General features: G+C 50.8%; 1 protein-coding gene across 1 annotated transcript; it reads right to left on the bottom strand.

Moving 5' to 3' along the window:
* Positions 1–3,489: 3,489 nt before the first annotated feature.
* PARS2 (prolyl-tRNA synthetase 2, mitochondrial) lies at positions 3,490–5,686 on the bottom strand. The gene has a single exon (XM_038753305.1). It carries the CDS (start codon positions 5,675–5,677, stop codon positions 4,265–4,267), a length of 1,413 nt encoding a protein of 470 aa, XP_038609233.1. The 5' UTR covers positions 5,678–5,686; the 3' UTR covers positions 3,490–4,264.
* Between the last annotated feature and the right edge of the window lie 9,884 nt (positions 5,687–15,570).

The following is a 15,570-nucleotide window of genomic DNA, read 5'->3' on the forward strand; positions in this document are numbered from 1 at the left end:
ATCTGTAATTTCATTTGTATTGATGTCTGCCCCCCCCCCCCCCCCCTTCTAGACTGTGTTTGTTATAGGCAGGGAATATCACTGTTTATTGTTGCATTGTACTCTCCCAGGTGCTTAGTACAGTGCTCTGCACACAGTAAAGTGCTCAATAATCATAATAATGGTATTTTTTAAGCACTTGCTACATGCCAAGCACTGTTCTAAGCGCCGGGGCACTGTTCGTTAAGTGCTCAATAAACATGATTGAATAATAATAATAATAATAATGGCATTTGTTAAGCGCTATGTGCCAAGATACAAGGTAATCAGGGTGTCCCACGTGGGGCTCACAGTCTTCATCCCCATTTTACAGAAGAGGTAAATGAGACACAGAGGCTTTAAGTGACTTGCCGGAAGTCACACAGCTGATAAGTGGCGGAGCCAGGATTAGTACCCATGACCTCTGACTCCCAAGCCCGGGCTCTTTCCACTAAGCCATGCTGCTTCTCAATGAAGGAATAACTGAAGTGCTGTGGGCCTGAGGGAGGGGTTAATAAGGGGTACAAACCCAAGTGCAAAGGTGACACAGAAGGCAGTGAGAGAAGAGGAAATGAGGGCTTACTCAGAGATGTACTTTTAAAAAAGCCTTTGAAGGAGGGGAGAGTGATCGATATGAAGACAGCTATGAAGAGGGAAGACATTCCAGGCCAGAAGCAGGACATGGGTGAGAGGTCAGAGGGGAGACAGAAAGATCGAGAAACAGTGAGTAGGTTAGCATTAGAGGAATGAAGTGTACATTCATTCATTCATCCATATTTATTGAGCGCTTACTGTGTGCAGATCACTGTACTAGGCACTTGGGAAGTACAAGTCGCTAACATATAGAGACGGTCCCTACCCAACAACGGGTTCACAGTCTAGAAGGGGGAGACAGCCAACAAAATAAAACATGTAGACAGGTGTCAAAATCCTCAGAACAAATAGAATTACAGTTACATGCACATCATAAACAAAATAGAATAGTAAATATGTATAAGTAAAATAGAGTAATAAAACTGTACAAACATATATACAGTTGCTGTGGGGAGGGGAAGGAGGTAGGGTTGGGGGGGATGGGGAGGAGGAGAGGAAAAAGGGGGCTCAGTCTGGGAAGGCCTCCTGGAGGAGGTGAGCTCTCAGTAGGGCTTTGAAGGGAGGAAGAGAGCTAGCTTGGCGGATGTGTGGAGGGAGGGCATTCCAGGCCAGGGGAAGGACATGGGCCCGGGGTCAACAGCAGGACGAGTGAGAATGAGGTACAGTGAGGAGATGAGCGGCGGCAGAGGAGCGGAGAGTGCGGGCTGGGCTGTAGAGGGAGAGAAGGGAGGTGAGGTAGGAGGGGGCGAGGGGATAGACAGCCTTGAAGCCCAGGGTGAGGAGTTTTTGCTTGATGTGTAGGTTGACAGGCAACCACTGGAGATTTTTGAGGAGGGGAGTAACATGCCCAGAGCGTTTCTGCACAAAGATGATCCGGGCTGCAGAGTGAAGTATAGACTGAAGTGGGGAGAAACAGGAGGATGGGAGATCAGAGAGGAGGCTGATGCAGTCATCCACCCGGGATAGGATGAGAGATTGAACCAGCAGGTACAGGTTGGGTTGCAGTGGGAAATCAGGGAGGTGAGATAGGAGGAGGCAAGGTTATTCATTCATTCATTCAATCAAATTTATTGAGTGCTTACTGTGTGCAGAGCACTGTACTAAGCACTTGGGAAGTACAAGTTGGCAACATATAGAGACGGTCCCTACCCAACAACGGTTGATTGAGTGATGGGAAGGAGTTCGATGCAGAGGTGGACGGACACCTGCTAGCGTTTCTTGAGGTGTACGGAAACATGGACTCAGCTGTTTCATAGAAAAATGGTCAGGGCAGCAGACTGAAGTATAGACTGGGGTGTGGAGAGACAGGAGGCAGGGAGGTCAGCAGGGAGGCTGATGCAGTAATCAAGGTGGGATTGGATGTTTGGATTAACGTGGTAGCAGTCTGGATGGAAAGGAGAGGGTGGAAGGTTGAACCGGCAGGATTTGGTGACACTGAATATGTGGGTTAAATGAGACATGAGTTGAAGATAACGTCAAGGTTACGGGCTTGTGAGACAGGGAGGATGGTGGTGGTTTGGGCCGGCTCACGACCAGGCCAAAACAAAACTACGAATCCAACGGGGCACTAGGAATCTTGGGCTGTTGCCCTTCTTGGCCCCCACCCTCATGGTAAGAGCTGAACCATCCAACTCCCCTGATTCTCCCAACCCTTCCCAGCCTTCCCCCAGTGACCCAGCAAGGACCATTCATCACCCCCCTGCCCCTGACACTCCCCCCAGTGACTCAGAACGGTCCATCCCACACCCCTGACTCTCACCCAGTAACCCAGCACGGACCATCCCACACCCTGACTTTCCCCAGTGACTCAGCATGGGCCATCTGACACCCTTGACTTTCCCCTCTCAGTTCCTGACTCTCCCCAGTGGCCCAGCACAGACAATCCAACACCCTTGAATTTCCCCAGTGACACCTATGGGGTCAGGCTGGTCTGTGTGGAGAGACCCCCTTTGTCAGCCCTTACTCCTGAGGGTGACATGGCACCGGGCCCAAGAACAGCTGTTTGGAATCACTTGCTGATGACCAGGATGTGGGACGGTCAGTAAGCTAAGCTGCTCTCTGCTCCTTGAGCACCCAAGGGGAAACATGCCAACCCATCGCCTGTCTTCAGCACAAGTGTCCCCGTCTACCTAGGGGTCCCCTGTATTACTGACCACTGGGCACATCGGCACTACTGTTGCCTAGCTCCTTGTCCCACATCCTCATTTAGTCGTATTTATTAAGCGCTTAACTGTGTGCGGAGCACAGTACTAAGCGCTTGGGAGAGTACATACACACACACACACACACACATTGTCCTTCATATTTAAAGGAGATGCCACTGATAGTGAGCATGTGTGTGGCACGTGAATAGGCCAATATGGGGCCCACAGTCCTGGCCATATTGTGTGCATACATACTAAACCTATACCTTATTGTGTTGTCATGCTTAATGTTTGCAGCACCTGGAGCTGTTGTCCTTTTAGCACAATAGTTTAGGAATGCTTACTTTAACAGTTTATGGTATTTAAAGGAACTTCCTCTGGCTTTTCCTCAGGTATGTAACAGAACGCAATTCATGTGTTTGTCTGTGGGGAAACACACCCTACCATACAGCCACACTTGTAAAGAATATTAGCCTATTGTATCATGATGTGTACCAAACTCTTTTGTCCTCTCCCATGCGCCCAGAACAGTGCTCTGCACACGTAGACTGTAAGCTCCTTGTGGGCAGGGCTTGTGTCTACTTACTCTAGTGTACTCCCCCAAATGCTCAGTACAGTGATCACACACAGGAGACTAGAAACTCCTACATCAAGAACCATGTTCGCCAATTCTACTGTACTCTCCTGAGCGCTCAGTACAGTGCTCTGCACAAAATAAGACCAGAAGCTCCTTGAGGGTAGGGATCATGCCTACCTACTCTGTTGCATGCTTCCTTATGCTCAGTAAATACTAACGATTGACGGAACCTCCATCTTTTAACCCGAGGTAGACACAGGGACTGATTGCAAAGTGAAGGAGGAAGGAGCGGAAGACCTGGATAATCTATCCCGGGATAAACCATCTCTACAGTTGGCTGGACTAGTGGGCAAGATTCTTTCAAGTGGGGGATGGGGGTGTGTGTGCGTATATATGTATGCTCTTTCTCTCTCATTCATATTAATTTCTGTTTCCCCCTCTGAAACTGTAAGCTCATTGCGGGCAGGGAATGTGTCTGTTATACTGAGCAGGTCCAGGCACCCAAGTTTGGTAATCAGAGCAGCTTCTCCCCGGTCTGTTCTATGACCACAGGCAAGTCAAGGAATCCCTCTGGATCAGTTTCTTATCTGTAGAACAGGGACGAGATACCAGTTCTCCCCACCTTTTAGACTGCAAGTCCGAAGTGGAACTGGTCCACTCTCTGATTTCTTTCCGTAGGGGAGTCGTCTAGTTTGAAGAGGTTGTAGAAACTCTTAATAAAAATACGCTGACCACTGTAATTAAGGAGTTCGGATGCAACCGGACGCGACAACGTGGCCAGAGGGTGGGACTCGGGGTTTCTCAGGGCGGGGATGGGACAGACAGAGGATGTGAAGGGGTTTCCAGAACGTGATCGCCATGGCCACAGGCCAGAGCAGAGGCAGGGAGCGGAGACAGGATGGATGGGGCTTGGCCGCCCAGGGCGGGAGGTTCAGATAACCTCTACCGTCCGCAGCAGTTCTACCACCCCTTCCTCGGGAAGAAGGCGCACCTGTCCGGCATCCTGACACCACACCTCGTAGAGAGGGGGGTCCTCCAGCACCTTTCGGCCCATGACCACCACGAACGGGTAGCCCAGCTTCTGGGCGTCTTTCAGCCTCCGGCCGACGGTCAGCTGAGTCCTGTCGTCCAGCAGGATCTCGCCCTGCAGTTGGGGGACGGTGGCGAGCATGCGGGCCCGCAGGGCCTCCACGGACGCCCCCGCTTCCCGACTGCCCTTCTTTGGAGGGATGAGGCACACCTGGTAAGGGGCGAGCAGGGGGGGCCAGCGAAGGCGGTCGTCCGGAGACAAGACCTCAACGGCCGCGGCCAGGATGCGCGACACGCCCAGGCCGTAGCAGCCCATCTCTGTGGGGAGCGGCCGGCCGTCGGCGCCGGCGACCGTGGCCCCGAACACGGAGGAGTACTTGGCGCCCAGGTAGAAAGTGTGCCCCAGCTCGATGCCCTTGCTCTCGGCCAGCGGGCCCCCGCAGGACGGGCAGGCGGGCGGCCCGGCCGCGGGGGCGAGGGTCTCCGCGTTGGCCGCGAAGCCGCAGCCCGGGCACAGCGCCAGCCGGTCCTCGCCGACGCCCGCCGGCAGCTGGAACTCGTGGGACTCGGAGCCGCCGATGTGGCCCGTGTCCGCCCGGACCCGGACGACCGGGAGCCCCAGCCGCTCGAACAGGCGGCCGTAGGCGGCGCCGACCAGCTCGTAGGTGCGGCGGGCGGCGGCGGGGGAGGCGTCGAAGGAGTACAGGTCTTTCATGTAAAACTCGCGGGCGCGCAGCAGGCCGAAGCGCGGCTTGGGCTCGTCGCGGAACTTCCGGGTCACCTGGTAGAGCAGGAGCGGGAGCTGCCGGGACGACAGCCCGCCGCGGGAGGCCACCAGGGCCGTCACCGCCTCCTCGTGCGTGGGCCCCAGGCACAGCTCGTGGCCCTGCCGGTCATCCAGGCGGAACAGCTCGCGGCCCATCCGGTCCCAGCGGCCCGAGGCCCGCCACGGCCCCGCCGAGCTCAGCGCGGGCATGTCCACCTTCTGCCCGCCGATGGCCTGCATCTCGCGGTCCATGAGGCGGACGAGCTTTTCCAGGGCGCGCACGGCGAAGGGCAGGAGGTGGAAGCAGCCGGGGGCGGCCGGCTGGATCAGGCCGGTCTGCAGCATCAGCCGCTGGCTCTTGCAGGTCAGCTCGGGCCCGCCGGCGTCCGACCCGCTCACCTCGTCCTCCCGGAGATTCTGGGGCTGGAACAGGCGGGAGAACTCGGGCTGCGGGGCATCCCCCGGGGGCCAGCTGCAGAGGGGGCGCAGGATGGCCCGGAGGGGGCCGGGCATCGGGGCCACCCGCCATCCTCTCAGCAGCCCTCCCATGGCGCGGGGGCCGGCCTCGGGGCTAGAGAAAGGCAAGCGGGCACATTAGTGGGGGTGGGTGGGTACTTTGCCTGGATCCGGCCTTCCCCGGGGGCAGACCTCAGGCGGCTGCAGTGTGGTCAGGCTCGCCCTAGGGCTCAGTCGCCATTCACACACTGCCAATTACTCTCCTCACCTTCAAAGCCTTATTGAAGGAATGCCTCTTCCAGGAGGCCTTCCCTGACTAAGCCCTCCTTTCCTCTTCCCTCACTCCCTGCTGCACTGCCCTGACTTGCTCTCTTCATTCATTGCCCCCTCCCAGCCCCAAACCACTTATGTACATTTCTGTCATTTATTTATTTAAATTAATGTCTGTCTCCCCCTCTGGACTTTAAGCCCGTTGTAGGCAGGAAATGTGTCTGTTTATTGTTGTACTGGGCGCTTTGACGAGTGTTTACTCTATTGGTTTTATTTGTACATATTTATTCTATTTATTTTGTTAATAAATATATGTACATATACCTGTATATATGTTTGTACATATTTATTACTCTATCTTACTTGTACATATCTATTCTATTTATTTTATTTTGTTGGTATGTTTGGTTTTGTTCTCTGTCTCCCCCTTCTAGACTGTGAGCCCACTGTTGGGTAGGGACTGTCTCTATGTGTTGCTGACTTGTACTTCCCAAGCGCTTAGTACAGTGCTCTGCACACAGCAAGCGCTCAATAAATACGATTGATTGGTTGATTGATTATACTGTACTCTCCCAAGCACTCAGTACAGTACTCTGCACACACTAAGAGCGTAATAAATACAATTGACTGCCAACTCCCCTGACCATCCTCCTCCCACCTCCAGCTTCCTCTAGACTCCCCCTCTGGACTGTAAACACCTCACGGGCAGGTGATGCACTCTGCTATCACCGCAGCGTTTAACACAGTGCTTTGCATTCAGTAGGTGTTCAATCAATGGTATTTACTGAGCACTGACTGTATGCACAGCACTAGGCTGACCACTTGGGAGAGTAAAAAATGATAAACTTGTACTCTGCACATAAGCTCTGTTTGGGCAGGGACCATGTCTACCAACTCTACTGTGGTGTACTCTTCCTAGCAGTAAGCACAATGCTTTGCACGCAAAAGGCACTCAGTCAATGTCAGTGGTACTTACTGAATGCTTACTTTGTGCAGAGCTCTGATCTAAGCATATGATGGAGCTTCTACTCTATTCAACTATCACCTCTATGAGGATGAGAACCCAAATCTAACTCTCCAGCCCTGATCTCTCTTCCTCTCTGCAGTCTTGCATTTCCTCATTTATTCATTCATTCATTCAATCGTATTTATTGAGCACTTACTGTGCGCAGAGCACTGTACTAAGCACTTGGGAAGTACAAGTTGGCTTCAAGACATCTCTGCTTGGATGTCCTTCCATCACCTCAAGTTTAACAGGTCCAAAACAGAACACCTTATCTTCCCACCCAAACCCTGTCCTCCCCATGACTTTCCCATCACTATAAACAGCACCACCATCCTTCCTGTCTCACAAGCCTGTGACCTTGGCGTTATCCTTGACTCCTCTCTCTCTCATTCAACCCACATATTCAAGCCATCACTCAATTCTGTCGGTCCCACCTTCACAACATCACTCAAATCCACCCTTTCCTCTCTATTCAAACTACTACCACGTTAATACAATCACTCATCCTATCCCACCTGGATTACTGCATCAGCCTCCTCGCTGACCTCCCCGCCTCTTCTTTTTCTCTCCCCACTCCAGTCCGTACTTCACTCTGCTGCCTGGATCACTTTTCTACAAAAACTTTCAGGCCCTGTCTCCCCCTCCACATCAAATAAAACCTCCTTACAATTGGCTTTAAAACAATCAACTTGCCCCTTCTTACCTCACCTCACTACTCTCCTACTACAACCCAGCCCACAAACTTCACTCCTCTAACGCTAATCTTCTCACTGGGCCTCGGTCTTGCCTATCTCACCTCTGATCCCCTGCCCACGTCTTGCCTCTGGCCTGGAATGCCCTCCCTCCTCAAATCTGACAGAAAATTCCTCTCCCCTCCTTCAGAGCCTTATTGAAAGCACATCTCTGCCAGGAGGCCTTCCCTGATTAAGCTCCCTTTCCTCTTCTCCCACTCCTCCTTCTGCGTCGCCCTGGTTTGCTCCCATTGTTCTTCCCCTCTCCCAGCCCCACAGAACTTATGTACATATCTGGCATTTATTTATGTATATTAATGTCTGTCTTCCCACCTGTAGACTGTTGTAGGCTGGGAATGTGTCTATTTATTGATGTATTGGACCCTCCTAAGCGTTTAGTACAGTGCTCTGCAATAGTAAGCACCCAATAAATACAACTGAATGAATGAATAAAGGAGCATATGTACTTATCAACACTCTATTGTATTTAGTACAGTGCCTGGCACACAGTAAGTGTTTAACAAATACCATCATTATTATTCTTCTTCCAAGCGCTCAGTATAGTGCTCAATAAATACCACTGATTGGTCAATTGACTGATGGACACCCAATCTTTGCACGGTCCCTGGGGGCCTCTGACTGGGCAGGACTCTCCCTTGGCCCTTGCCTGTGAAAGGCTGTGCATCTGGTCACTCCGCCACCCCTCCCACTCCGGGGTTTCTTGCCGGCTCCCTGCACTTGATTCCTTCCCGCACACTTTCCTCTGGCAAACTTCTCTCCCTGGAGGCCATCAGTTTTGAGGGGTCGAGGGCGATCTGAACAATGAGAAGGCAATGCCCTGCCCTCAAGAGTCTCGTGACCGCACTGACCCACATAGTTGCCCCACTTTTTGGTATCATTTTTGTAACGGTGAGGAGCAGCGTGGCCTAGTGGAAAGAACAAGTGACATCTGGGTTCTAATCCTGACTCTGCCACTCGTCTGCTGTGTGACCACTGTCAAGTCACTTCGCGTCTCTATCCCTCAGTTTCCTCATCTGTAAAATGGGGAACAGATACTTGTTTTCCCCTCCCCTGCAGGCCAGGAGCCTCTTATGTGGTAGGGACTGCATGCAACCTGATCATCCTGCACCTAACCCAGCGCTTACTACTGTGTTTAGCATAAGGTAGGCACTTAACATATATTATTAGCTCCCAACAACCCCTAACCACCTCCAACATGTATATATTAATTTATACATTCCCTCAACGGTTATGCATATGTGTATGACCAGCTGTTCGGTCAATTCACTTAATCCTGACTCCTCTATTGGTCTATAATTCTATGCCCATGTCTCCGGTTAGAGTGGCAGCTCGTTTTGGGCAAGGCAGGAGTCTCCTCTGTGTTGTATTTTTCTCAATGCATTGTACTCAGTGGGCGTTCCTTACACACCAACACGGCTACTACTATTCATTCATTCAGTCAGTCAGTCGTATTTATTGAGTGCTTACTGTGTGCAGAACTCTGGACTATGCGCTTGGGAGAGTACAGTACAAACAAATAATGGAAACATTCCCTGCCCATAACGAGCTTATGGTCTACAGGAGGGGAGACAGACATGAGTATAAATAAATAAATTACAGATATGTAATTTATATAGAGAACACAAATATGTACATACATAGAGAAGCAGCAAGGCCTAGTGGCAAGAGCATGGGCTTGGGTATCAGAGGACATGGGTTCTAATCCTGGCTCCACCATGTGCCTGCTGGGTGACCTTCGGCAAGTCACTTCTCTGTGCCTCAGTTCCATCATCTGTAAAATGTGGATGAAGACTGAACTCCACACAGGACAACCTGATTACCTTGTATCTGCCTCAGCGCTTAGAACAGTGCTTGGTACATAGTAAGTTCTTAACGAATACCATAACTGGAGGGGGGATGAACATAGGGAGCAAGTCAGGGTGGTGTAGAAGGGAGTGTGAGAGAAGAGGAAAGGGGCTCATAGGGAAGGCCTCTTGGAGGAGATGTGCCTTCAATAAGGCTTTGAAAGGCGGGAGAGTCATCGTCTGACTATTACTACTACTAGTAGTCCGTCTACTACTTCTGCAACTGTGGCAACGTGAACTGGGAATAATAATAATAATGATGGCATTAATTAAGCACTTACTATGTGCAAAGCACTGTTCTAAGCACAGGGTGATCAGGGTGATTACAAGGTGATCAGGTTGTCCTCCAGGGGCTCACCGTCTTAATCCACCATTTTACAGATGAGGTAACTGAGACACAGAGAAGCGAAGTGACTTGGCCAAAGTCACACAGCTGACAATTGGCAGAACCGGGATTTGAACCCAGGACCTCTGACTCCAAAGCCCGGGCTCTTTCCGCTGCTTTTCAAGCAATGTGGGAATGAAGCTGAGAACCAGGAGGCCCAGCATGAGTCCCGGCTCTGCACTGGTCTGTTGTTTAACCTCTCTGGGCCTCACTGTCCTCCTCAGTAATATGAGGCGGTGCCCCGGGTTGGGCAGGGAAGGCGTCCCACCTGATTATTCGAAGACGCAGGTGGCTCAGTGGAAAGCCCCTTCCCTTCCCCACAGCACCTGTATATATGCTTGTACATATTTTTTACTCTATTTATTTATTTATTTTACTTGTACATATCTATTCATTTTATTTTGTTAGTATGTTTGGTTTTGTTCTCTGTCTCCCCCTTCTAGACTGTGAGCCCACTGTTGGGTAGGGACTGTCTCTGTATGTTGCCAACTTGTACTTCCCAAGCGCTTAGTACAGTGCTCTGCACACAGTAAACGCTCAATAAATACGATTGATTAACACAGTCCCTGTCTGTCACTTTACAGATAAGAGAACTGAGGCCCAGAGGAGGGAAACGACTTGTTCAAGGTCACACTGCAGACAAGTGGCAGAGCCGGGATTAAAACCCAGGTCCTTCTGACTCTCAGGCCCGGGCTCTAGCCACTAGGCCACGCTGATTTTCGTTGTGGGCAGGGCGAGTGATTACCAATTCAATGATACCGTACTCTCCCTAGCACTTTGCACACATTAAGCGCTCAGTACATAGCACAGATTGCCTGAGCAATCCCCTGTCCCAGTCTGACCACTCTCTGCGCAGGCGCGATCCGGCCCCACGAGACCCCTTTTCCCACTGTGCAGGCGCAATCCGGCCCTCCAAGAAACCCTCTCCGCACTATGCAGGCGCGTCCGGCCTCTGGGAATAGTAATAACAATGTTGGCATTTGTTAAGTGCTTACTATGTGCAAAGCACTTTTCTAAGCGCTGGGGGAGATACAAAGTGATCATGTTGTCCCATGTGGGGCTCACAGTCTTAACAGAGAAGCAGTGTGGCTCAGTGGAAAGAGCCTGGGCTTTAGAGTCAGAGGTCATGAGTTCAAATCCCGGCTCCGCCAATTGTCAGCTGTGTGACTTTAGGTAAGTCACTTCACTTCTCTGGGCCTCAGTTCCCTCATCTGGAAAATGAGGATTAAGACTGTGAGCCCCATGTGGGACAACCTGATCACCTTGTATCTCCCCAACGCTTAGCCCAGTGCTGGGTAGGGACCGTCTCTATATGTTGCCAACTTGTACTTCCCAAGCGCTTAGTACAGTGCTCTGCACACAGTAAGCGCTCAATAAATATGACTGAATGAATGAACAGTACTTTGCACATAGTAAGCGCTTAATAAATGCCATCTTTTTTTTAAACCCCATTTTTTACAGATGAGGTCACTGAGGCACAGAGAAGTTAAGTGACTTGCCCAAGGTCACACAGCAGACATGTGGCGGGACCGGGATTCGAACCCCTGACCTCCGACTCCAAAGCCCGGGCTCTTGCCACTGAGCCACGCTGCTTCTCTGCTGTTAAGCGCTTACTATGTGCCAAGCACTGTTCTGAGCCCGGGGGGTGGGGGTACACGACGATCAACCTTATGTTGCCAACTTGTACTTCCCAAGCGCTTAGTACAGTGCTCTGCACACAGTAAGCGCTCAATAAGTACGATTGAATGATCAGGTTGCCCCACGGGGGGCTCACAGTCTTCATCCCCATTTTACAGATGAGGGAACTGAGGCTCAGAGAAGTGAAGTGGCTTGCCCAAGGTCACACAGCAAATATGTGGCGGAGTCGGATGATCTCCGACTCCCAAGCCCGGGCTCTTTCAATCAATCAATCGTATTTATTGAGCGCTTACTGTGTGCAGAGCACTGTACTGAGCGCTTGGGAAGTACAAGTTGGCAACATATCACAGTCTAAAAGGGGGAGACAGAGAACAAAACCAAACATCCTAACAAAATAAAATAAATAGAATAGATATGTACAAGTAAAATAAATAGAGTAATAAATATGTACAAACATATATACATATACACAGGTGCTGTGGTGATCCACCGAGCCACGCTGCTTCTCTAACCCAGGGGCCCCCATCTCCCGGCCTCCGGGCTCGATTCCTTCAGAGGGTTTATTACCTTATTTATTTTATTTGTACATATTCATTCTATTTATTTTATTTTGTTAATATGTTCTGTTTTGTTCTCTGTCTCCCCCTTCTAGACTGTGAGCCCACTGTTGGGTAGGGACCGGCTCTATATGTCGCGCGGCTCAGTGGGAAAAGCCCGGGCTTTGGAGTCAGAGGTCATGGGTTCAAATCCCAGCTCCGCCAATTGTCAGCTGTGTGACTTCGGGCAAGTCACTTCACTTCCCTGTGCCTCAGTGACCTCATCTGTAAAATGGGGATTAAGACTGTGAGCCCCCTGTGGGACAACCTGATCACCTTGTAACCTCCCCAGCGCTTACAACAGTGCTTTGCACATAGTAAGCGCTTAATAAATGCCATCATTATTATTATTATTACTTCCCCAGCGCTTAGTACAGTGCTCTGCACACAGTAAGCGCTCAATAAATACGATTGAATGAATGAATGAATGAATGGAACCAGCTGGTGGGCAACCCCTCCTTCGCCCCCCACCCCCAGGCCCCAGCCCCGCTCACCTTCCCGCCGGGGTAAGGCGCAGGCAGGTTCCAACGCACATGCGCATTGACAGGCCTGTCCGCTGATTGGGCGTGGTGCTCCTGCCGCCCTGGCTCACTCAGCCAATCAGAACCCGAGTCCGACGAGGAAGCCCCGCCCAGGCCTTTCCCGCCGCGGGGGGGGGAGCCGGAAGTTGAGCAAACCTCGAGGGAAAGAGAGAGACAGAGCGCCCTCCCCTTAAGCCAAAGAGAGGGGTTATACTCGGAGTGGCGCCCCCTAACGTCCGGAAGCCGACAAGAGCCTCATTCATTCATATTTATTGAGCGCTTACTGTGTGCAGAGCACTGGACTAAGCGCTTGGGAAGTACAAGTTGGCAACATATAGGGTCTCCCCCTCGTCCCCCTCTCCATCCCCCCATCTTACCTCCTTCCCTTCCCCACAGTACCTGTATATATGTATATATGTTTGTACATATTTATTACTCTATTTTACTTGTACATATCTATTCTATTTATTTTACTTTGTTAGTATGTTTGGCTTTGTTCTCTGTCTCCCCCTTTTAGACTGTGAGCCCACTGTTGGGTAGGGACTGTCTCTATATAATAATGATGGCATTTATTAAGCGCTTACTATGTGCAAAGCACTGTTCTAAGCGCTGGGGGGGGATACAAGGTGATCAGGTTGTCCCACGGGGGGCTCACAATCTTAATCCCCATTTTACAGATGAGGTAACTGAGGCACAGAGAATCTACACTCACTCCCTTGGTGACCTCATTCGCTCCCATGGCTTCAACTATCATCTCTACGCTGATGACACCCAGATCTACATCTCTGCCCCTGCTCTCTCCCCCTCCCTCCAGGCTCGCATCTCCTCCTGCCTTCAGGACATCTCCATCTGGATGTCTGCCCGCCACCTAAAGCTCAACATGTCGAAGACTGAGCTCCTTGTCTTCCCTCCCAAACCTTGTCCTCTCCCTGACTTTCCCATCTCTGTTGACGGCACTATCATCCTTCCCGTCTCACAAGCCCGCAACCTTGGTGTCATCCTCGACTCCGCTCTCTCATTCACCCCTCACATCCAAGCCGTCACCAAAACCTGCCGGTCTCAGCTCCGCAACATTGCCAAGATCCGCCCTTTCCTCTCCATCCAAACCGCTACCCTGCTCATTCAAGCTCTCATCCTATCCCGTCTGGACTACTGCACCAGCCTTCTCTCTGATCTCCCATCCTCGTGTCTCTCTCCACTTCAATCCATACTTCATGCTGCTGCCCGGATTATCTTTGTCCAGAAACGCTCTGGACATATCACTCCCCTCCTCAAAAACCTCCAATGGCTACCGATCAATCTGCGCATCAGGCAGAAACTCCTCACCCTGGGCTTCCAGGCTGTCCATCCATCACCTCGCCCCCTCCTACCTCACCTCCCTTCTCTCCTTCTACTGCCCAGCCCGCACCCTCCGCTCCTCCACCACTAATCTCCTCACTGTACCTCGCTCTCGCCTGTCCCGCCATTGACCCCCGGCCCACGTCATCCCCCGGGCCTGGAATGCCCTCCCTCTGCCCATCCGCCAAGCTAGCTCTCTTCCTCCCTTCAAGGCCCTGCTGAGAGCTCACCTCCTCCAGGAGGCCTTCCCAGACTGAGCCCCTTCTTTCCCCTCCCCCTCGTCCCCCTCTCCATCCCCCCGTCTTACCTCCTTCCCTTCCCCACAGCACCTGTATATATGTATATATGGTTGTACATATTTATTACTCTATTTATTTATTTATTTATTTATTTTACTTGTACATTTCTTTCCTACTTATTTTATTTTGTTGGTATGTTTGGTTCTGTTCTCTGTCTCCCCCTTTTAGACTGTGAGCCCACTATTGGGTAGGGACTGTCTCTATGTGATGCCAATTTGTACTTCCCAAGCGCTTAGTACAGTGCTCTGCACATAGTAAGCGCTCAATAAATACGATTGATTGATTGATTGATTGATTAAGTGACTTGCCCAAAGTCACACAGCCGATAAGTGGCGGAGCTGGGATTCGAACCCATGACCTCTGACTCCCAAGCCCGGGCTCTTTCCACTGAGCCACGCTGCTTCTCTATATGTTGCCAACTTGTACTTCCCAAGCGCTCAGTACAGTGCTCTGCACACAGTAAGCACTCAATAAATACGATTGATTGATTGATTGATATAGAGACGGTCCCTACCCAACAGTGGGCTCACAGTCTAGAAGGGGGAGACAGAGAACAAAACAAAACATATTAACAGAATAAAATAAATAGAATAAATATGTACAAGTAAAATAGAGTAATAAATCCATACAAACATATATACATATATATAGGTGCTGTGGGGAAGGGAAGGAGGGAAGGAAGGGAGGGAAGCCTCCCACCCGGCCCAGGGATCTTCGGTCCGAGCACACTTAATGATGACATTTTTTAAGCACTTGCTATGTGCAAAGCACTGTTCTAAGTGCTGGGGAAGTTGCAAGGTGATCAGGTTGTCCCATGTGGGGCTCACAGTCTTCATCCCCATTTTATAGTAATTATAATAATAATAATAATGGCATTTGTTAAGTGCTTACTAAGTGCAGAGCACTGTCCTAAGCGCTGGGGAAGTTACAAGGTGATCAGGTTGTCCCACGTGGGGCTCACAGTCTTCATCCTCATTTTATAGTACTTATAATAATAATAATGGCATTTGTTAAGCACTTACTAAGTGCAGAGCTCTGTTCTTAGCGCTGGGGAAGTTACAAGGTGATCAGGTTGTCCCACGTGGGGCTCACAGTCTTCATCCCCATTTTATGGTAATTATAATAATAATAATGGCATTTGTTAAGCGCTTACTATGTGCAGAGCACTGTTCTAAGCGCTGGGGCGGATTACAAGGTGATCAAGTTGTCCCAAGTGGGGCTCACAGTCTTAATCCTCATTTTACAGATGAGGTAACTGAGGCTCAGAGAAGTTAAGTGTCTTGCCCAAGGTCACACAGCGGACATGCGGCGGAGCGGGGATTTGAACCCATGACCTC

Source organism: Tachyglossus aculeatus, chromosome 10 (genome assembly GCF_015852505.1).
Source record: "Tachyglossus aculeatus isolate mTacAcu1 chromosome 10, mTacAcu1.pri, whole genome shotgun sequence".
Taxonomy (NCBI): Eukaryota; Metazoa; Chordata; class Mammalia; order Monotremata; family Tachyglossidae; genus Tachyglossus; species Tachyglossus aculeatus.

Coding starts and splice junctions, on each gene's coding strand:
- PARS2 (XM_038753305.1), bottom strand. CDS start 5,677: ATGGGAGGGCTGCTGAGAGGATGGCGGGTGGCCCCGATGCCCGGCCCC.